Genomic DNA, 24,815 nt, shown 5'->3' on the forward strand with positions numbered 1-24,815 from the left:
TTCTGACTTTTTATATTTTCTTTAAATTTAGTGTGTAGGAATATGTATTGATCTTTCCAGGTAGTCACTGTAGGTACTATAGTGTCCACACTTAAATTATTCATCCAGGATTTGCTGCCAGTGAAGGAGTGAGCGTTGGCTGACATGGCGGAGCCCGATATTTTCTATGCACTGCATAATTCTTATGGAATAGTTTTAAGTCAAACTTTTTAAAAAGTAGTTTGAAAGCTACAATTTGGAGGCAACTATACAACTTTGAAAGCTATGAAAGAGGGAAGCGCGTATTATGGCGCATACAACTAACAACTCTACGAAGTCCTTTTTGTGGACCCACACAGTAGTTGTCAATATTGTGAACTCCCATAGTGCTATATCCCATAATATTGTACTCACAGTATGATAACCCCTCACAGTATAATACCCAAAGGTTGTCCCAATCACAAAATTATACCCTCAAAGTGACCCTGACACACATCATGCACACACAGCGCCATTTCCACCCAATATGACGCCCCCACTATGATGCCTTCATACAGTATGAAACTATTATTAGTGCCCTACAGTGCCTCTCAATACTTTACAAATCCCTCAATACCCCCCACACACTAGGATGCCCCACATCCCCCTTTCCTCCAGGATTTTGTATCTCCACTCTAATTAAAAAGAACAAAATACTCATATAGCCCCTTTCCTATGATACATAGAGTAGATCTTCTCTGCTCTGCGGTGTGTGACTGGGCACAATATAGTGACATTATCCAACCTGTGGTAAGCTGATGTGAATGGTGGTGTGGAGAGCAGACTGCTCCCTGCGCCACCTTTATTTTCACATGTCTCTGCATCCAGATGCAGTTGAAAATGGGACATGCCGTCATCAACCTGGAACAGCTTCCCAAATTCTGGACATTCTCATTAGAACCAAGAGAGTTGGGGGGCATGTCACACTAGTGGGCTTTTTTAATTTTTCACTGTGAATCAATGTCAGTTTTAAAGGTGTATCCCCATATACCCCCAGCCATTAACTGTTCAGGGAACCAATAGCAATTCTGCATAAAAGTGAGTGAGACTGGAGGCATTGGGAGTGTGCCTGTGTCCAGTGAGAAACAGTAAGGTGCCCGCAATGATTAATTAGCGCTATGGGCTAGGTGATCTTCCAGAGAGTCATACTACAACTCAGTATTCATGAGCCATCCTTTAAAGGGAATCTGTCACCAGGTTTTTGCTAACTCATCTGAGAGCAGCATATTGTAGAAAAAGAGACCCTGATTCCAACAGTGTATCACTTAGTTTATTGGGTGAAGCAGTTGCGATACAGTCAGTTTTCTAGCATGAAGCAGAGCTCACAAAGCTAACCCCGCCCACACCACAGCTTTCCCTGTACATTGTTTATTGACAGTAAGCTGCTTATCAGAAGAGGGGGCGTGGTCAGACAATTTTACACCTTTGCATTGATAATCTCCTGTTGATAAAACCTTTATTGTATGAAAACAACAGCACACAACTAAATAATTGACACATCCCTGAAATCAGTGGCTCATCCCCTAGCTCGTGCCATCCTAAGATTACATAGCAAAAACGTGCTGATAGATTCCCTTTAATTTCCTAATAGACAGCAGGTCTTGGCTTCCACACCATCAATGCATTACATTTGCTTGTATGTTATTTTTTGGCTGTTTGTTTTCCATATTTTAGACATTCCAAAAACATATTAATAGTTTAATTAGCTTCTTAGCAATTGTCAAAAAGTGTGTGTGATCTCAGCGACCACATCTGTTTGGATTGTTTTGATTACTTTTGTCCTTTCCATGGGCAATGATACATACATAGGGATTATAGAGTGCACACTGTATCCCGTCAATGGTTAAGGCATAAGACGACACATTGCTCTTCCCCTTTACCCCTGTGTCATAGTCCCCAGGGTGTCAGACCCATCCAGATAAACAACGTGCTCGGAGAATAAACAGCGCAGCTGCCGCTACTGGAAGATGACATCCGATAAGAAGATATCTGCGGTGGGCAACTTGTGTAAGGATTGGCCTTTAATTCTAGGTTTTGCTTACCCAGAATCTAAGACTCCTATTTCCTCTCCTCACTCATTGGTGTCAGTTCATGTTTAATGCATTTTTCGGTAAAACATCGAGACGGGCTGCGTTTCGTGACTCGGCAAACGCTATATCAAAGGGGGCTTCCTGGCTTTATTGTTCATAAAAAGTAGAGGCCGTGGTGTCGCGTGAGCGATTCCCCGCGTGCAACAATTCCAGGCGTGATACAATGATTAGAACAAGAAAGGGGAACTCTACGAGCTGGAAATATACACAGAAAAGCTCCGTAACGTTCATTTCCCAGAACACAAGCTGCGGCTGCTGCTGCTTTAAAATTAATAAATGCCCTTTGTGTGAAAAATGTTATGTGTCCTAAATCTGTCAAAAAAAAGCCCCTGCATACGGTTTCTACTTCTCCCTCTATAATAATGATAAATTTCACACCATATAATGAGACCAAATTTGCAATGCAAGCGTTTTCCGATCACGCGTGCAGATATCACCAGGATTAAATTTCTATTTATATCTTGGAACGAGACAAGATTTTTTTTCTTTTTTTTTTTCTTTTTTGCATTTTTTTTACCTTTTCTATTTTTTTTTTTACTATGGTGTGGAAATTATATTATATACAGTATAGTTTTAAGGCTGGTAATTGCCCATACTAGAGTACAGTTGGATGATATGTCCACCAGGGTCGTTATGCTAGATGATGATGGCTTCTTTAAGAACTTAATTGACCCGTAATGTAATAGTCTTGTATATCCCATATTCATTCATACAATTATACGCGTGCATAATTTACATTGTGCAAATGACCCTTTGTGTAAACCCCATTGTTCTGCGTATGAATGTCGATCATGATAAAGTTATCATTTTTGCTGTTTTCATCCCAAGCATTTACAATCTCGGCATGCGTTGCATGTAATCCTTATATAATTAGCCTCCGTAGTTTTTCTTTTTTTTCTCCTTTTTTTTTTCCTTTTTTCCTATACCATTTTGTACAATAGGAATAAAATGAAAATGAGCAATTATATACTGATGTTATGATTACCAATGCCTTCACTAATGACTTCCATGGCATAATTATTCCATGGTGCTTTTTTGACAAGGTTTTGAAATAGTATCTTACTAAAATATTAGCTGGAATAAATTAACCACGTTCAAACAGCGAAAAGTAAGCAACACTTGTGACAATAAAAGGAGGCAAAAAAATAGATTTCAGATTTTTTGTTTTTCTTTTATAGCTACATGTAGCAAAAGGAATATGTATAATTATATCTGATTACTTTCAGAGGAAAACAGTTATGCATAAAGTGCTTCACAAGAGGGTTTAGCTATGGGGCAGGAGAGGTACAGTAGCAGGTGCATCGAGGCACTGAGAGTCCCTAAAGGCCCTATCTTAAAATTGGCACTTGGTAAGCCGAGAGGACTGGTACAATGTCTGCCTAAGGGTCTTGGAGTTTATAGTTACTTATCTGGCTAGATATAAATGGTACCCCTGGACATCATGCCACCTTTCCAACCCTAACACAGGGTCAATATCCAACCAAGGCCCTGATGTTGACACCAATAATTTTAGAAATTGGTGGTCAAATACTGTACATACATTACTATTAGTAATGAGCGAACGTGCATGGATGAGATGTTATAGGAGCATGCTCGGGTGCTGACCAAGCGTCTTTGGCGTGCTCAAATAATATGCTCAAGTCCCCGCGGCAGCAAGACTTGCGGGTGTTCGACAGCCTAACAAACAGGCAATCTCTGCATGTGTTGCAGCTGTCAAAGAGCCGTGAGACATTCAGCCGCGAGGACTCGAACATATTTTTCAAGAACGCTGAAGATACTCGGTCAGCACCTGAGCATGGATGATAACACCTTATCCTTGCACGTTCGCTCATCAATAATTACTATGTACCATTTCCTCATGGTTCAGCATATCCCAAAATGAGTAGTATAAGCTCACAAAAAAATGATAATGTGAAACTCTATCAGTAATTTTTGCTATATGTGCTTTTATATAGTCATGCTGCAGTAATGATGTGAATTGCAGCCTGTTGAGAGTTTCATTAGCATGATGCGATAATGTGTTAAATTTGCATTTATGAGAACTAGGAGTTTTTAACTAACTTGTGAAATGTTGGACACTAGAGATGAGCGAACCTGAACTGGTGCTGAACTCAGAACACGGATTTCTCCTGAAAATTCGTTTTACAGCTCGCGAGTCTGGGGAGGAGAGAGAGAGAGAGAGACCAACAACCATTCAGTACTGCTTGCAGAGATCATGTGACAATCAGTACATAGAATGCAAAAAGTCTTTATACCACCAATTTACAGAATTTAAGTTTCAGTGCTGGAGTGATACCAGTAATGCAAGTTACAAAGTGGAGTAGAAAAAAGTTCACCTCGCTTGCTTGTTGGATACAGAACTGAGATTATCAAGCTGGTGGGTGCTGGATCCTACTGGTACAGCACAGCAAATTAGAAAATAGAAGAGGAAAATTTCAGCACATCCATCCAATGTTGGATGTGCTGACATTTCCCAGTTCTATTTTCTAGTGAGAGTCCCCATTCCCTAGAATTATAGTTACCAGCAGCCATCTTCAGCTCTTCTGACGCTGCTCCACTCCTGCTCCGCCATCTTGTGACCTATAACTTTTTACTGACTTCAGGTCAGGAAGCATTCACAAGATATCATTGTAAGTCTATAAGAGCCTTGTCCTGGCCTTGTTCTGGCTCTCATAGACTTTCATTAATAATGATAATAATAATAATCTTTTTTTTCATTGAGTTGTGACTTCTGATTCCCCAGAAATGACTGGGGCGAGTGATCCGGCAGGTCACAAACTCCTGGTTACTGTCCGCAGCAGCGCTGATAACATAAGGAGACAGCAGATTTTAAGTATGACACTACGTGCCGGGAACTTGTTGGCACCACTGTAGCACTGCAATAATAAAAAACACTTGATGTGGTGCTTTGGAAGGGAATCTTAGGTTAAGTTTGCTGTTACTTCACTAGGTTGCTTAGTGGTCACATTGCGACCATTATGTCAGGCCTAATTCGGCAGTGTACAGGAACATAAATTGAATGTGTTTTCATCCCAATAATTGGTCCCCCTTAAGTGACCAAGCGCTAACAGTGTGGTCATGGGTCATCTCATTAGAAGATAAGTGATACTAGTAAAAGGGAAAAACATTTTCTACAATGGCTTCCTCAATGTGAAATTGCGACAGGTGAACGTCAATGCTTTTTTTTCAACCATCTGGAAAACCTGTATTACTCCCTCTCAGTTAGACAGTCACAGCTTTGTTTACCTTCCAACATCTAAAAATATTCCAGGTTTTACAAATCCAAGTAATTCTTTGTGTTTAGGGAAGAAAAAAAAAGCCAGGTTCTTTTGGGATGCGCAGGCAATTATTCTTCTCCTCTTGACAGGCCAACGTTTTTTTCTTCCTTCCAGCTTAGCTGTTTTGACCATAAACGAGAGGCTCATGGGACATGGACCAGATTGAAAAACTAGAAACAGACAGATGGTTATTTGTAATCATCATGTAAATGTAAATCCTATAGAGATATATTTTTGTGATAGCGGTTGTCGTTGGAGAGAATAAGTGTAATGGTTTGATTTCCAATTGTTATCCAAAATATTGTTTGATAATATAAACTTCCGTAAAACCATATAGGATGACATGGTGGAAAAAAAGAAAAAAATCAGTACATTAATTTGCTGTATCAGATCTCCTGCTAAATGACATGGCGTGGCCAAGACCTGGACTTCGGCCTAGTTTGGCAGGTGTTAGTAAACAGTTGCCTTGCTGGAAGCAATGATTCGTTTTCGGTGACAGGTGCTCGGGACCATTTATTTAAACAATTCTTGCTTCTGATACACATGAAATGTGCAGCTATTCAACCAACTCGGAGTCTATTCTACAATTTTTTAACCACCTTTGATGACTCTATATGATGTCATGGTCAAAGACTTGACGTTCCAACATTTGTCATCCTATCATTGCTTTATGATGTTTTGTACCTGTTGATTAATTATTTAATTCAATGAATGTCTCATATAATATAACAACATCAGACTTTACATAAAAAGCCAATTGCTAAAGAGGGAAATTGTGTCGTCGTTAGACAAAAGGTGACCAGCTTCAGCTGTGATCTTGGCATCACACAAGAGACCAGATGTATGAGGGAGGTTATGACTTGGGCTCATGGAGGGTACTGGCATAGAGGACTTTTGACATCTCGGGGATTTTTTTTACACAAATTTGTTTGAGTGGAAAAGGCTTAAATGAATATGAAAGCTCCACAGACGGTTATGGTTTGATTTTTTTTGGTTTTCAAAATGATGGTAGTCAGTTAATGACTTCATAAAAAGACTTTGTAAAGCTTAACCACCAAAGCTTGGCTACTTTCTACAAAGTCTTACTGCCCACTTGAAATAATTGTTGTCAGATTTTGGTGTATTTTTGTTAAATTGTGTCTGAAAACTTCAGTTGCTTAAAATCATTTAGAACTTGTCTTATTTTTTATAATCACTGTCCCTTTGTTTTCACCGGGTTGTTAGCCAATTACCTTGCGGCGTAGTACTCATTTGGAATAGTAGCAGTGAAGTGGATGTCATCTTGGAGAGCTACAGCCAACTTGAGGGCCCTAATCCCTTTTTTAAAGGAAGTCATTTACATAAGATGCTAGCATATGCTACCTAATTTATTTTCAAATGAAGTGCTGATTTATGTCTTGCTTTTGGCATTCTTGGCCATGTCTAGCATAAGCCTGGAAAATTGGAACAAGCCGAATAGCGGGTGTTCACAGATTTTTACAGAATGCCAGGTCTGTAGTATCACTAAGGAGTTTCCTGCATGCCTGTTATAAAAACAGCCCATGACATCTGTAGCGTACTTAAAAATGTAATTATATTAACCCCTTACCGGCATCGGACGTACTATACCGTCCGATGCCGGCTCCCCTGCTTTGATGCAGGGCTCCGCGGTGAGCCCGCACCAAAGCCGGGACATGTCAGCTGTTTTGAACAGCTGACATGTGCCCGTAATAGGCGCGGGCAGAATCGCGATCTGCCCGCACCTATTAACTAGTTAAATGCCGCTGTCAAACGCAGACAGCGGCATTTAACTACCGCTTCCGGCCGGGCGGCCGGAAATGACGTCATCGCCGACCCCCGTCACATGTCCGGGGGTCGGCGATGCGTCTCCATTGTAGCCATAGAGGTCCTTGAGACCTCTATGGTTACTGATTGCCCGTCGCTGTGAGCGCCACCCTGTGGTCGGCGCTCACAGCACACGTGCAATTCTGCTACATAGCAGCGATCAGCAGATCGCTGCTATGTAGCAGAGCTGATCGGCTTGTGCCTGCTTCTAGCCTCTCATGGAGGCTATTGAAGCATGGCAAAAGTTAAAAAAAAAAGTTTAAAAAAATGTGAAAAAAATAAAAAAAACATAAAAGTTTAAATCACCCCCCTTTCGCCCCAATCAAAATAAATCAATACAAAAAATATCAAATCTACGCATATTTGGTATCGCCGCGCTCAGAATTGCCCGATCTATCAAATAAAAAAAAGTATTAACCTGATCGCTAAACAGCGTAGCGGGAAAAAAACTCGAAACGCCAGAATTACGTTTTTTTGGTCGCCGCGACATTGCATTAAAATGCAATAACGGGCGATCAAAAGAACGTATCTGCACCGAAATGCTATCATTAAAAACGTCATCTCGGCACGCAAATAATAAGCCCTCAACCGACCCCAGATCACGAAAAATGGAGACGCTACGAGTATCGGAAAATGGCGCAATTTTTTTTTTTTTTTTTTTAGCAAAGTTTGGAATTTTTTTTCACCACTTAGATAAAAAATAACCTAGTCATGTTTGGTGTCTATGAACTCGTAATGACCTGGAGAATCATAATGGCAGGTCATTTTTAGCATTTAGTGAACCTAGCAAAAAAGCCAAACAAAAAACCAATGTGGGATTGCACTTTTTTTGCAATTTCACCGCACTTGGAATTTTTTTCCCGTTTTCTAGTACACGACATGTTAAAACCAATGATGTCGTTCAAAAGTACAACTCGTCCCGCAAAAAATAAGCCCTCACATGGCCAAATTGACGGAAAAATAAAAAAGTTATGGCTCTGGGAAGGAGGGGAGCGAAAAACGAACACGGAAAAACGAAAAATCCCCTGGTCATGAAGGGGTTAAAAGTTAAACTTGTATATGTAATGTGGATTTAATATCCCTTATGTTTCCTCCACAGTACTTCGAGACGACTTCCGGCTCAACCCTACAGATGTGGTGGTGGCAGCTGGAGAACCTGCCATTTTGGAGTGTCAGCCACCCAGAGGACATCCAGAGCCAACTATCTACTGGAAGAAAGACAAAGTTCGAATCGATGACAAAGATGACAGAGTTAGTGTAAGTTGACCTGAAATTATAAGATTTTTGTTAATGTTATGCTTAAAATGTGGATGTAATAATTTTAAAAGTTTATTATCTTAAAGAAATCTCCTTTTACTATAAAAAATACTGGAAGAATAAGATGATAATTGAATATTTTGCTACCGATCACCTATTAATCTGCAGGAAAAACTGTCAGCAAGTCTTTGATTTTTCTGCAGCATCACCACAGTTCAAATTTGGAATTGCATGAAGTCTATTGAAATCAATTGTGCATAGTAATGCATGGAAAGGCAAGCTCCTCCAGACCATGGAAGGCACTCTTTGTAGATACTTTATCCCACTGGCGGACACAGACAGAAAAGGGCTGCTGTGCAATAACAATATATGGGCCCTGTGTAGCCCAAGAACTTCTACAAATCAAAAAATTGCACCTGCTTTGGAGGTAGAATGGGGCCCCCTTGCCTCTTGGGACCCTGTGCGACCGCACAGATTGCACAAATGATATGTCCGCCCCTGCTTTATCCTATAACTGAGAAAGGCCTAAAATGAAGATTTTTTTTTTATTAATATTTTTATTTGGGTTTTTGAAAATACTTTTTTCTAAACCAGATAATCATTCATCGCATTTTGCGTGGGTAGCTCTTTTAGATTATGTTCGGGCTTTACAGTTAAGACATCGGAAGTCCAGAACCATTTGGTTAAAATTATCTTTAAAAAAATAAGCAATTCTGTTTGGAAGTTACATCAAAGCATTTTAAATATTTTCTTTTTTTCTAAAGTGAACGCTAAATTCAGATTTTGACTTTATTTTCATATTAAAGATTCGTGGTGGGAAGCTGATGATCTCTAACACAAGAAAGGGTGACGCCGGCATGTACACTTGTGTTGGAACCAATATGGTTGGAGAAAGAGACAGTGATCCAGCTGAACTAACAGTATTTGGTAAGATGGATTTTCCACTTATTTTACTATTTTTAATTGGTTTTGTTATATATTGGAATGATACTGAATGATGCTGTACATTACAGCAATTAAACTTTGACTACATGTATCTTACAAAATGTATTAACATGTCAGAAAGGAGACCCACCATTACATTACTGTAATAGGAGTTTGGATATGTCACAAGGTAGGGTTGATACTTAGCTAAGCCATTTGTTTTTAGCTTTACTTTAGTATTCCCGATGTCCCCTGACCAAGGAGAAGTAGGGGAGGGGGGGGAATTACTTCATGCGATCTAGACTCTATGCTTCTCTTAATGCATCCTAAAACTGTGTTTGCCTTTTTTGTTGCTGCATCACACTGTTGGCTCATGTGCAGTCTGTGATCTATTAGTATACCCACATCTTTTTCACACGTACTGTTGCTTAGTTCTATTCCTCCCATTTGGTAGATGTATTTTCATATTTCTTGCCCCGATGTGGAATCTTGCATTTCTCCCTGTTAATTTCTATTCTATTAGTCGCTGCCCATTGTTCAAGCTCATCTAGATTTTTCTGAATCCTTTCTCTGTCTTCTCTAGTGTTGGCTATCCCTCCTAGCTTTGCATCTTTTGCAAATTTGATCAGTTTACCTTCAATTCCCTTGTCTAGATCATTTCTACAAATGTTGAACAACACTGGGGCCAAGATAGAGCCTTGAGGTATCCCACTTGAAACACAGTTGGATGTTCAATCATTTACTACCACTCTTTGAGTATAATCACTGAGCCAGTTATGAATCCACCTAACCGTAGACTTGGCCATACCATACTTGGTCATTTTTTCAATAAGGATAGTATGAGATACTTTATGAAATGATTTGTCATATAAGTAAAGTCCTAAGGTAACTTCCTAAATGTTATTAGTTGGTAAGCAGGTGTAAGATGCAGTAAGGCTACGTTCAAATTAGCGTCGCGTCGCTGTTGCGTCGGCGACGCAGCGGCGACGCAGCGGCGACGCGCCCCTATGTTTAACATAGGGGACGCGTGCGTCTTTTTGCACGCGTTTTCCGACACGTGCGTCGTTTTAGACGCTAGCGTCGGACGCAAGAAAACGCTACAAGTTGCATTTTTCTTGCGTCCGATTTCGGCAAAAAACGACGCACGCGTCGCAAAACGTTTTTGCGCGCGTTTGCGCGCGTTTTTCCGTGCGTCGCCGCTGCGTCGCCGACGCAACAGCGACGCAACGCTAATGTGAACGTAGCCTAAGGGATCATCTGAAGTTCAGTTGTATGTAACAGCAGTGATATCACTGAGGTCTTTTAAAAACTTGATTACTTAAAGGGTTGCCCGGTCACAAGATATTGATCATCTGTCTTCAGGATAGGCAATCAATATCAGATCGGCACCCCCACCGATCAACTGTTATAAGCTCCAGTGGTGGCTGAATATAAACACATTGAATGGAGATGCAATGCAAGAGTAAGGGTTGTTCTGCAGTGCACTGCAGCGCATGCTACAAGCTGAATTCAGCTAAGACGTTCACCTCTGTTCAATGTGTTGACATCCAGCTGTCCCCTGAGCTTATAACAGCTAATTAGTGAAGGTACTGGGTATCAAACCCACACCGATCTACTATCTGAAGGATAGGGCATCAATATCTTGTCATCAAACAATCCTTTTAGTAATGAGGATGAAATACACAAGTAGGACTAAAGGTACCGTTACACTAAACGATTTACCAACGATTACGACCAGCGATACGACCTGGCTGTGATCGTTGGTAAGTCATTGTGTGGTCGCTGGGGAGCTGTCACACAGACAGCTCTCTACAGCGACCAACGATCAGGGGAACAACTTCGGCATCGTTGAAACTGTCTTCAACGATGCCGAAGTCCCCGGGTAACCAAGGTAAACATCGCGTCAGCTTCCCTGCACTGTGTAAGCGCCGGCCATAAAGCAGAGCGGTGATGTCACCGCTGTGCTCTGCTTTACCGCCGGCCGGCGCTGACACAGTCAGTGCGGGAAGCTGACGTCGGGGGACGTGACAGACATCGGAATGTGAGTATGTACTGTTTTTTTTTTAACTTTTACAATGGTAACCAGGGTAAATATCTGGTTACTATGCGCGGCCCTGCGCTTAGTAACCCGATATCTACCCTGGTTACCAGTGAACACATCGCTGGATCGGCGTCACACACGCCGATTCAGCGATGACAGCGGGCGATCAGCGACCAAAAAAAGGTCCTGATCATTCCCCAGCGGCCAACGATCTCCCAGCAGGGGCCTGATCGTTGGTCGCTGTCATGTATAACGATTTCGTTAACGATATCGTTGCTACGTCACAAAAAGCAACAATATCGTTAACGAAATCGTTATGTATGAAGGTACCTTAAGTGGCTTTGTGCAGTGGTGGGAGATAACCAATTTTTCACTGGCATTTTCATCTTTTTGAGGACAAGGCTGCCTAGTTTTATAGCTATGAGAGAGTGAGGGTGTATCAGTGCATAAGTAGGCCAATTTGTAGTTTTAAAGCCTTTGAAAGCTAGATGGCAACCCCTGTGGAAGGTGAAATGGTGTCCATATAGCGGAGAATTGCTTGAATAGCCTACTTAAGAGCCTTGACAAAAGAAGACAACTTGAGGTCTTATCTCTGTTGCTTCCCTTGTTGGAAGAAATGAAAAGAATATTACATTACATTGTGAAGTCTGCTGTTTTTTTTTTCTTGGACACGGAGCCCTTGTACTTGACAACATGGGGTAAATTAATACCAATTTGTTCCTTTAAAAAAATCATGCAGGTTTTCTCTATTTAATAGAAATAGGTTTGACATGACTACCACGTGTTAACACTAAAAAATGTGTCATCAAGTACACTTTTGAGCCATGTTTCTTCTTTCCTAAGTTTCAAATGTGTAAAAAATACCATCGTCATTGTTAAAATACCTGAATAATAAGCAACACATATAGAGCCCACAGCGAGCGATGGCGAGATTGTGTCAGTTGTGTACGCCATTAGTAGCGCTACTCCGAGCGCCTGCCAAAGGCCTTTGACAGACTCGGAAAAATCAATAGGGATGAAAGGGATCTAGAAAAATGAAGTAATTTGAACAGGACAAGAGTTGCACATTATTATGTGAATATCCACAGTATTCTGTACAGCTATGTTAAAATATAGTGAATATTTTGTCTCCAGAATTAACAATTACGGTAGTATAATAAACACATAAATAGAATAAAAAATATATACAAAATGTTGTTATAAATATATATACTGTATATAATAATAAAAGTATTATCCTGTAACCTGCACCACAAACATGTCAATATTATTCAATTATTTAAATTTTTAATATTTTATTTGCTTTTTGGCATTTTTATTCATGGTGCTATTAGGAATAAATAACTACTTTTAGACCTAAACAATTTTTCCAATTACAGCTCAACTGCCAAATATGTTGGTCTGCGCGTATCAAAAAGGTTAGACTGGTTACATCAAGAAAAAAGTGAAAATCCAGCATTTTAATTTTATGATTAAAAGTAGCCTTATTGATGTTCCATAAGTCAGGAGGCAATACAAAGTCATATCTTCTGCCATGTTTTACACACAACTTTTGGTTTTAAACCAACAGACATTTTTCAGAAATACCATCTCAGTTTTGCATTTTTTAATATAGTCAACTTTCAATAGTGACTTTTATTTTAACTTTTTTTTAAGGGGTTGTCCGGTTAGAACAAGTGATTACCTATCCACGGTATAAGTTATAACTTATTGATCGGTGCGGATCAGACTGCTGAGACCACCAGTCCATTTATTCCCTATGGGACTGCCAAGCATTATGCTTGACTTTTTCCGGAAGCCCTATAGAGAATGAATGATGTCTGCCGCTCCATGTTAGAACGAGGGTAGCCATTCCCATTGGGGATATACAGTATACTCAATCTGTTTGTGTCAGTTGAAGGTCCGGGATTATGGCGTGAAACGTCGCAAACTTCTGATTGGCTTGCACATAAATATTTGCCAAAATGGGCGACTTTTTTTCTCCAGAATTCTGGTGTACGTTTCCTAACAAATATCCCACATAGTATTAGGTATACGGACCAGTGATAGGCTAGGGTTACACCAGTGTACTTTCTCTCATCCAAGAATCGGACCAATTATACAAGTCATGCTCTGATCAAACTCTAATCAGAGTTTGATCCGTTGATCAGAGTGCAATCTCTGATATTCTTGGATGAGAAGAAGATGGAAAAAAATGTTTCCATCCATTCTATCAGTCCGTGAAAATCGGACCACACCCCGATGTCATCCGAGTGCAGTCCGATGTTTTACACGCACTCATTGACTTGCATTGCCAAATGCGATCAGAATATCAGATCAAACTTGGACATGCTGCTGCTCAGTCTGATGAAAAATTCGGACATGTGCACGGCCCCATGGAATAAAATTGATCTCAGTGTGATCCGATATTTTGCTGGATTACACTTTGACCGAAAATAGTCATGTGCACATGCCCGGAAAAAAAGTCATTTTCAGCAAACATCCGCAACCAATCAACTTCATGTAGTCATTGTATAACTCTTAAAGGGGTTGTCTGGTCTTAAATGAAAAGTCTGCACTAGACAGCTGTCCACTAGACAGCTTCTGCCCAGGAGTATGCATTTCGCGTATATCACCGCCATTTCCGACTCAGCTTGTGAATCCTCGCAGCGCACAGTGTCTGCTCTGGGGGATTCAAAAGTCTGCAGTCAAAAAGAGTGACTGCAGACTTTTCATTTTAGACCGAACAACTCCTTTAATATTTTCCTATAACTGATACATTCAGAAAACTCATTTATTCCATTTCTGGTATTATACCAGAGGCCCTATTTGAGCCTATCAGAAAGATTTGATAAAACTATGATCTAGCCTGTAGCTTTGTTTTATTAATGTAGCATTTTTTTTAGAGAAGCGTGGTTATTATCGCACGTTGTCAGATCATATCCAGGGAGATTAGCGCTGAAAGCAAGTTATACAGGAGGCTCTAATCGAGTTTATCTCGCACATGTAGCATGTTAATTGTATTGGCAGCAGCAGGGCTCTCCGCTCACTCTATAGTTTTGCAATTAGCTTTTTGACTGATTAAAATGGTTCTTTTTAGACTCGAGTTGTTTAAAAATAAAAAAGTCGGTGATATTTTTTACAGCTATTATTGCTTTGTGTTTCTTCCACATTGAGGCTTTAATTGGCTTTGATGGTTTCCACAATGCCTCTCTGAAATGTAGATGATATTCTCACCTTGAAGGAAAATATCCTAAGGAAATAAAGCAAATCAACCATCACCTTGTCCTTACATGTGGCCCTAATTGTTTCATGCTCCTATTCCTTGGATATGGCAAAACAAATTTTTTTTGTAAAGACTCCAAATGGACATCTCATTCATGTCCCATTGTGTGTTAACTCCTATTAAAAGTATCATGTCCAATTAAGAATATTTTTATTTTATATTGTGCAAAAGTAAAATATTGACCCAAACATTACTACTCAAATGTATTGTTAAAGGATTTAATAACGACAATTTGTCTTCTCTTTTCCCTCTGAAGAACGGCCCACTTTTCTCAGAAGACCTATTAACCAGGTTGTGCTAGAGGACGAAGCTGTAGAATTCCGATGTCAGGTCCAGGGGGATCCTCAGCCAACGGTCCGGTGGAAAAAAGATGATGTTGACTTGCCAAGAGGAAGGTTCGTCATTTTCTTTAGTATTTATTGGATTATTTACTTTTCTGCAGGTAGACTACTCAAGTCAGTGTCTTTACAGTTCAGTCTTTTTATGCTTACTTTGTATAGATAGCATTTTGAATAGAAGTGATTTAGAATATAATTTTATGACACTGAGGTGTGTACATCTCAGCTCTCTTTTCAAGGTTTTCTGAGTCCAGACCCTACAAGACTATACCTTATATTTCAAAGACGTCTACGCTGATGTCACCAAGCTGGTGTGATCAATCAAAAGAAACGGACTTGTTTTCAAAGGATGACGGTTTGCGGTTTTACAAACACTGAGGAATGTTTTTAAGTTAAAACAATGATGAAAACACAGAATATATAGGTTAACTCCTAACAGGATTGTTATTACCATGTAATTGCCTACAGGAGAATGGGGTCAGGCTATTAATTGACATTCTGATGTCAGATTTAGAAAAAAATAACTTTGAGGCTATCACACAAAATTTAATTGAGAAATGGTCTTCGGTGGATCAACTAGAGTATGAAATTTGGCCTTGGATCCTCACCTCCATGTTGGTCAGATGTAAGGACCTTTATGACAATATAGACCCTCTAAATGGGATCTAAGAGGTAACATTTCTACTTGTGGAGAGTGACATGTATGGCCTGGCATGTTAGTGTGATGAGGCTTATAAGCCTTATAAGTCCTCGGACACACATCTAGCTGGAGTAGTTGTTGACGTCGATGGGTCACCCTCCTACACTTTCTGAAACCACAATCATTATGCCCCTGGTAATTTTTTAAGGGTGTGGTTTTCTCTTAAGAGTTTATGGCCCTTATATGAAATATATGGTGGATTTGAAATTCTGTGATCAGTAATCTAGTTTTGATGAAGGGTTGTTGTTCTTAAAGAGTTAATCTCTTCGAAGGGGTTTCAGTCATCATAGTGTATATATTTTGCAAGAAAATGATAACTGGTAGGATGCTTCATTTGCCTGCAGTGTGTTCCTAGAAGAGGTCATCCTTTATACGGCTTCTAATGAATAGATGTCCTTAAATGTAGGCCAAGCATGGGGTTTGGGAAAATGACACGTCTTAGAGGGCAGCTGCATGCTGTAATTACAAAGTATGTAAAACAGAAATTCTTCTCTGCACTCGGAGAAGAGATTTTCAATTACAAGGGGAAATTTATGACAGTGTAATAGCAATTCTAACCTCCTGCACAGAAGAGAGCTTCCAATAGTTTTTCATCACCGCCGGGGAAGATCTGTTCTTTTCTTGGTAAAAATATACTTTGACTAAATGTTGTTGCCCAGACATGAGCAATCGGTTTTTTTTTGTAAATCTGTAATAGAATTTCAGACTTTACTTTTCTGAAACACTAATAGACATTTAATGATTATAAGAACACAACGTTTAGGAAGAGGAAATGCCAGATCGACCAGGGAAGCTTGGCTGGTGCCCCGCACTTCAGTCCCGGGGAATGGAAAGCCTAAATTAAATTTCTTAAAATAAATGTATGGAGCTGATCTGCTGCTTTTTACAGAATGAGGTTAAAGAAATCTAGTAAATCGAGCACTTTACTACTGATGTGTAATGTAATTTCATAGTAGGCATTCTCATGTAATATAGTAATTTACCATTTTGGGTAGTAAAATATATATCTGTGTCCGGAGCTACATAAAAATATATAAAGAAGAATTCACCAGGAAAGATTAATTTTAGACTAAGGCATCTCTATGATGTTAATGTTTGAGAGGACCTGTCACTTCTAGTCTATTTTTTTTAATACTCAATGGGGTGTGGTTCTCAGCTTTTCTCTGTGGGTGTCTTCTTGAGGACCATGCCCAGTTGGCTAAAAAGATTAGACTTTTATATAGGAAAGTGGTAGCTATATGTTCGTTGCCATACATTTGTCCGTTTTGTACTTGGTGTAAATGCCTCTGGTTTCCTGAATCTGACGTTTTTTTCTTTTGCTCCTGCTGTTCTGCATTTCTGAGATATGGCCTCATCTTCAGTGTATAAAAATATAGTCTTTTAGCCAAGTGGATGTGGTCCTCAACTCTTGTTTCTGGGAGGATTCTTAACCCCTTTACCCCCAAGGGTGGTTTGCACGTCAATGACCAGGCCAATTTTTACAATTCTGACCACTGTCCCTTTATGAGATTATAACTCCGAAACGCTTCAACGGATCCTGGTGATTCTGACATTGTTTTCTCGTGACATATTGTACTTCATGATAGTGGTAAAATTTCTTTGATAGTACCTGCGTTTATTTGTGAAAAAAACGGAAATTTGGCGAAAATTTTGAAAATTTCGCAATTTTCAAACTTTGAATTTTTATGCAATTAAATCACAGAGATATGTCACACAAAATACTTAATAAGTAACATTTCCCACATGTCTCCTTTACATCAGCATAATTTTGGAACCAATTTTTTTTTTGTTAGGGAGTTATAAGGGTTAAAAGTTGACCAGCAATTTCTCATTTTTACAACACCATTTTTTTTTAGGGACCACGTCTCATTTGAAGTCATTTTGAGGGGTCTATATGATAGAAAATGCCCAAGTGTGACACCATTCTAAAAACTGCACGCCTCAAGGTGCTCAAAACCACATTCAAGAAGTTTATTAACCCTTCAGGTGTTTAATAGGAATTTTTGGAATGTTTAAATAAAAATGAACATTTAACTTTTTTACACAAAAAATTTACTTCAGCTCCAATTTGTTTTATTTTACCAAGGGTAACAGGAGAAAATGGACCCCAAAAGTTGTTGTCCAATTTGTCCTGAGTACGCTGATACCCCATATGTGGCAGTAAACCACTGTTTGGGCGCATGGGAGAGCTCGGAAGGGAAGGAGCACCGTTTGACTTTTCAATGCAAAATTGACAGGAATTGAGATGGGACGCCATGTTGCGTTTGGAGAGCCATTGATGTGCCTAAACATTGAAACCCCCCACAAGTGACACCATTTTGGAAAGTAGACCCCCTAAGGAACTTATCTGGATGTGTGGTGAGCACTTTGACCCACCAAGTGCTTCACAGAAGTTTATAATGCAGAACCGTAAAAATAAAAAATCATATTTTTTCACAAAAATTATATTTTTGCCCCCAATTTTTTATTTTTCCAAGGATAAGAGAAGAAATTGGACCTCAAAAGTTGTTGTCCAATTTGTCCTGAGTACGCTAATACCCCATATGTGGCAGCAAACCACTGTTTGGGCGCATGGGAGAGCTCGGAAGGGAAGGAGCGCCGTTTGACTTTTCAATGCAAAATTGACAGAAATTGAGATGGGACGCCATGTTGCGTTTGGAGAGCCACTGATGTGCCTAAACATTGAAACCGCCCACAAGTGACACCATTTTGGAAAGTAGACCCCCTAAGGAACTCATCTTGATGTGTTGTGAGAGCTTTGAACCCCCAAGTATTTCACTACAGTTTACAACGCAGAGCCGTGCAAATAAAAAATATTTTTTTTTCCACAAAAATTATATTTTAGCCCCCAGTTTTGTATTTTTCCAAGGTTAGCAGGAGAAATTGGACCCTAAATGTTGTTGTCCAATTTGTCCTGAGTACGCTGATACCCGATATGTGGGGGGGAACCACCGTTTGGGCGCATGGGAGGGCTCGGAAGGGAAGGAGCATCATTTGGAATGCAGACTTAGATGGATTGGTCTGCAGGCGTCACATTGCGTTTGCAGAGCCCCTAATGTACCTAAACAGTAGAAACCCCCCACAAGTGACCCCATATTGGAAACTAGACCCCTCAATGAACTTATCTAGATGTGTTGTGAGAACTTTGAACCCCCAAGTGTTTCACTACAATTTATAACGCAGAGCCGTGAAAATAAAAAATCTTTTTGTTTTCCCACAAAAATTATTTTTTAGCCCCCAGTTTTGTATTTTCCCAAGGGTAACAGGAGAAATTGGTCCACAAAAGTTGTTGTCCAATTTGTCCTGAGTACGCTGATACCCTATATGTGAGGGTAAACCCCTGTTTGGGCATACAGGAGAGCTCGGAAGGGAAGGAGCACTGTTTTACTTTTTCAACGCAGAATTGGCTGGAATTGAGATCGGACGCCATGTCGTGTTTGGAGAGCCCCTGATGTGCCGAAACAGTGGAAACCCCCCAATTATAACTGAAACCCTAATCTAAACACACCCCTAACCCTAATTCCAACGGTAACCCTAACCACACCTCTAACCCTGACACACCCCTAACCCTAATCCCAACCCTATTCCCAACTGTAAATGTAATCTAAACCCTAACCCTAACTTTAGCCCCAACCCTAACTGTAGCCCCAACCCTAACCCTAGCCCTAGCCCTAACCCTAGCCCTAACCCTAGTCCTAACCCTAGCCCTAACCCTAGCCCTAACCCTAACCCTAGCCCTAACCCTAGCCCTAACCCTAGCCCTAACCCTAGCCCTAACCCTAGCCCTAACCCTAACCCTAGCCCTAACCCTAACCCTAGCCCTAACCCTAGCCCTAACCCTAGCCCTAACCCTAGCCCTAGCCCTAACCCTAGCCCTAACCCTAGCCCTAACCCTAGCCCTAGCCCTAACCCTAGCCCTAATGGGAAAATGGAAATAAATACATTTTTTTTTATTTTTCCCTAACTAAGGGGGTGATGAAGGGGGGTTTGATTTACTTTTATAGCGAGTTTTTTAGCGGATTTTCATGATTGGCAGCCGTCACACACTGAAAGACCCTTTTTATTGCAAAAAATATTTTTTGCAATACCACATTTTGAGAGCTATAATTTTTCCATATTTTGGTCCACAGAGTCATGTGAGGTCTTGTTTTTTGCGGGACGAGTTGACGTTTTTATTGAAAACATTTTCGGGCACGTGACATTTTTTGATCGCTTTTTATTTCGATTTTTGTGAGGAAGAATGACCAAAAACCAGCTATTCATGAATTTCTATTGGGGGAGGCGTTTATACCGTTCCGCGTTTGGTAAAATTGATAAATCAGTTTTATTCTTCGGGTCAGTACGATTACAGCGACACCTCATTTATATCATTTTTTTATGGTTTGGCGCTTTTATACGATAAAAACTATTTTACAGAAAAAATAATTATTTTTGCATCGCTTTATTCTCAGGACTATAACTTTTTTATTTTTTCGCTGATGATGCTGTGTGGCAGCTCATTTTTTGCGGGACAAGATGACGCTTTCAGCGGTACCATGGTTATTTATATCTGTCCTTTTGATCGCGTGTTATTCCACTTTTTGTTCGGCAGTATGATAATAAAGCGTTGTTTTTTGCCTCGTTTTTTTTTTTTTTTTTCTTACGGTGTTTACTGAAGGGGTTAACTAGTGGGACAGTTTTATAGGTCGGGTCGTTACGGACGCGGCGATACTAAATATGTGTACTTTTATTGGTTTTTTTTTTTTATTTAGATGAAGAAATGTATTTATGGGAATGATATTTTTTTTTTTTTTCATTATTTTGGAATATTTTTTTTTATTTTTTTTTACACATTTGGAAATTTTTTTTTTAACTTTTTTACTTTGTCCCAGGGGGGACATCACAGATCAGTGATCTGACAGTTTGCACAGCACTCTGTCAGATCACTGATCTGACATGCAGCGCTGCAGCCTTCACAGTGCCTGCTCTGAGCAGGCTCTGTGAAGCCACCTCCCTCCCTGCAGGACCCGGATCCGCGGCCATCTTGGATCCGGGGCTGGAGGGAGCAGGGAGGGAGGTGAGACCCTCGCAGCAACGCGATCACATCGCGTTATTCGGGGGTCTCAGGGAAGCCCGCAGGGAGCCCCCTCCCTGCGCGGTGCTTCCCTGCACCGCCGGCACATCGCGATCATCTTTGATCGCGGTGTGCCAGGGGTTAATGTGCCGGGGGCGGTCCGTGACCGCTCCTGGCACATAGTGCCGGATGTCAGCTGCGATAAGCAGCTGACACCCGGCCGCGATCGGCCGCGCTCTCCCCGTGAGCGCGGCCGATCGGCTATGACGTACTATCCCGTCCAGGGTCAGATAAGCCCAGGGCACCTCGACGGGATAGTACGTCTAAGGTCACAGAGGGGTTAAAGACCACTCCCAGTTGGTTAAAAACATTAGACTTGCATATATGAGAGAGGAGTCCATATCTAAGAAATGCAGAGGTGCAGGAAATAAAAGAAACACAGGGCCAGATTCAGGAGAACATTGATATTTACACCAAAGTAAAGAATTCCAAATTGATGGCAAGGGAAAGATCCTCCTTAAAAGTAGAGAGTGAGACACAATTGCACCTATTACAGGGAATCTGTCACGCCAAAATTTGTCTATAAGCTAAGGCCATTGCCATCAGGGGCTTATCTACAGTATTTTGCAATGCTGTAGATAAGCCCCCGATGTATCCTGAGAGATAAGAAAAACAGGATATATTATACTCACAAAGGGGCGGTCTGGTGCGGTCCTGGTCCGATGGGTGTCGCGGTCCGCTTCGGGGCCTACCATCTTCATACAATGACGTCCTCTTCTTTGCTTCATGCCGCGGCTCCGGCACAGGTGTACTTTGTCTGTCCTGTTGAGAGCAGAGCAATGTACTGCAGTGCGCAGGCGCCGGGAAAGGTCAGAGAGGCCCAGCGCCTGCCCACTGCAGTACTTTGCTCTGCTCTCAACAGGACAGACAAAGTACACCTGTGCCGGAGCCGCGGCATGAAGACAAGAAGAGGACATCATTGTATGAAGATGGGAGGCGCTGGACCCGCACCGCGACTCCCATCGGACCGGACCGCACCAGACCGCCCCTGGGTGAGTATAATCTAACATCTTTTTCTTATCTTTCAGGTTAAGGCCCCGTCACACTTAGCGACGCTATAGCGATCCCGACAACGATACGACCTGTCAGGGATCGTTGCTGCGTCGCTATGTGGTCGCTGGTGAGATGTCAAACTGTGAGATCTCCCCAACGACGCAGCAGCGATGCGGCGACCTGTAGCGACCTGTACAACGATGTCACATGGCAGCTATTTCATGACGATTAACAGACCTCAATGAGGGACGTCCTGTCATGAGGTCGTTGGTAAGGTGTCAAACACAGCGATGTGTGCTACCCAGCGGGACCTCAACGATCAAAAAAAGGTCCAGGCCATTCCGACATGACCAGCGATCTCACAGCAGGGGCCTGGTCGCTGCTACGTGTCACACATAGCGAGATCGCTACTGAGGTCGCTGTTGCGTCACAAAACTTGTGACTCAGCAGCGATCTCGCTAGCGATCTCGCTTTGTGTGACGGGGGCTTTACATTGGGGGCTTATCTGCAGCATTACAGAATGTTGTAGATAAGCCCCTGATGCCGGTGGCCTTAGCTTATAGTTGAATTTTGGAGTGACAGATTCCCTTTAAAGGATAATATTAGAATGGCAGAAGAGGCTCATCTGGACCTCTAATACCTTGTTCATATCATATGCACTAAAATGATGCTGTGACAAATGCTTAAAAGTGGCAGCCATCACTTATAAACTAACACTTCATCTCTAAAGGGAAACTGTCACTAGTTTTCTCATAAATCAACCAAAATGATCACCTTATTCAGTGTCTGCACTGCTTTCCATAAATGCTTCTAGAACTTCGTGACTCCACCTGTATACCCCACAAAAACCTATTTAAGTTCTGTACAGTAATCGTGTTGGTTTGGTCCAGTGGGCATGGTTTCGGGCCTCTCCATCCCTCCCTCGCCGTCCTCTTTCTTTAATTGATGTGGATGACACCTTGCATCATCCACATTTCCGGGTGAAATCTTGCGCCTGCGCACATAAATCACAGCTTGTGATTGCGCCCACGCACATTTCTTTACTCTAGTGGGGGCGCATGTGCACTTATGTTTTTGGCTCTGCCCGCATAGCGCAAAGCATAGTGCACAGACTTGAGCCACGATTTCTTTTTCTATAAAGATCCCAAAGAAAAAGACACGAAGGAGCAACTATTATTATGAAGCAATAGTAGAAAATGTATTAAATAATAATCAAAAAATTACATGTAGGTGACAAAAAGGTATGCTAAAAGGCAATATCGGACTATATATGGACTATGATCCAAAGGGTCACCCCCAAGGTTTGTCTGCCCCCAAACAAATATACTCCCTAATCATGCAAGTATTATAAAAGGAAAATTATGGTAATAATAATATAATGTAAGCCAGCATATAGTAAATGACAAGGTATCGAGATACACATGCAGGCCTAGTCTAGAAATACAAAAATGCATATAGTAATAGTCTACCTTTTTAAGGTTTTACCAAGTATCAACAGAATACAAATATAGTAAGTAGTTCCAAATTATCTCATATAATATTATATGCTACAGTCATGAGATTATTAAAGTGCATGAAACAAGAGATTGTTTAAAATAATGTTTAGAACAGCCATAGCCTACAAACATAATGGGCCGTAGTGATAGTATAATAACATCGTAAAAATGAGCTACACACCGGCATGCAATAAGTGGCAAACTATTGGAATGTAAATATAATCCTGATCCCATGAACCAGGGTTATACAGTCATGGCTGAAAGTGTTGACATCCTTCAACTTATTCCAAAAAATGAAGTATTTCTCCCAGAGAATTATTGCAATTACACATGTTTATTTCATTTGTGTGTATTGGAACAGAAAAAAAACTGAAAAAAGGGCAAATTGGACATAATTTCACACAAAACCCCAAAAATGGGCTGGACACTTTTGGCCATGACTTTATAAAGCAATAGTATTGTAATGGGCTCCCAAATATATAATCTGTGTAGCATGATCAATTAAAAATAAACCCTAGATAATACCATGGTAGGCCGCATGTGTGTATCAAATAAAGTACATATAGAAATAGTTGTGAATAACCAATTCCTAAACACCTGATGAGCTGGTATGATGTGGTGAGAGTAATAAGAATGGGGGTAGCACATGTCTCACCATAGTTTTTTTTTTCATTTAAAATAAGCTCTGGAGGCAGATTTTCGGGGAGATCTATGTCCAGCCCATAGATCTTAACAGCTCACTTACATATGAGAAAAATGTGGATTTCTCTGGAATAAAACATCATATTGTAGATATCAAGGTATCATTTTATTCAGCTTCCTATGACCTGCATCTCCATATAGGCGGCTTAGGAAGGTTAATCCTACTGACAGATTCCCTTTAACCCCTTCCCGACCTGTGACACAGCGTATGCGTCATGAAAGTCGGTGCCAATCCGACCTGTGACGCATATGCTGTGTCACAGAAAGATCGCGTCCCTGCAGATCAGGTGAAAGGGTTAACTCCCATTTCACCCGATCTGCAGGGACAGGGGGAGTGGTAGTTTAGCCCAGGGGGGGTGGCTTCACCCCCCCGTGGCTACGATCGCTCTGATTGGCTGTTAAAAGTGAAACTGCCAATCAGAGCGATTTGTAATATTTCACCTAAAAAACTGGTGAAATATTACAATCCAGCCATGGCCGATGCTGCAATATCATCGGCCATGGCTGGAAACACTTATGTGCACCCACCCCACCCCACCGATTGCCCCCCCAGCCCCCCGATCTGTGGTCCGCTCCCCTCCGTCCTGTGCTCCGCTCCCCCGCCCTCCTGTCCGCTCCCCCGTGCTCCAATCACACCCCCCGTGCTCCAATCAAACCCCCCCGCACTCCGATCACCCCCCCCCGCACAGCGATCCCCCCCGTGCTCCGATCCACCCCCTTGCACAGCGATCCCCCATCCCGTGCTCAAATCCACCCCCCCCTGTGCTCCGACGCCC

General features: G+C 41.2%; 1 protein-coding gene across 48 annotated transcripts in view; it reads left to right on the top strand.

Moving 5' to 3' along the window:
• The window catches only part of ROBO2 (roundabout guidance receptor 2), a 1,525,058-nt gene that overhangs the window by 1,264,371 nt on the left and 235,872 nt on the right, over positions 1–24,815 (top strand). For all 48 annotated transcript variants that reach the window (XM_069760932.1, XM_069760937.1, XM_069760914.1 and 45 more), the window contains exons 3-5: positions 8,310–8,467; positions 9,274–9,394; positions 14,954–15,092. In XM_069760932.1, the coding sequence (XP_069617033.1) occupies positions 8,310–8,467; positions 9,274–9,394; positions 14,954–15,092 (418 nt within the window). The remainder of the gene's footprint in view (positions 1–8,309; positions 8,468–9,273; positions 9,395–14,953; positions 15,093–24,815) is intronic.

This window comes from Ranitomeya imitator, chromosome 3, assembly GCF_032444005.1.
Source record: "Ranitomeya imitator isolate aRanImi1 chromosome 3, aRanImi1.pri, whole genome shotgun sequence".
Taxonomy (NCBI): Eukaryota; Metazoa; Chordata; class Amphibia; order Anura; family Dendrobatidae; genus Ranitomeya; species Ranitomeya imitator.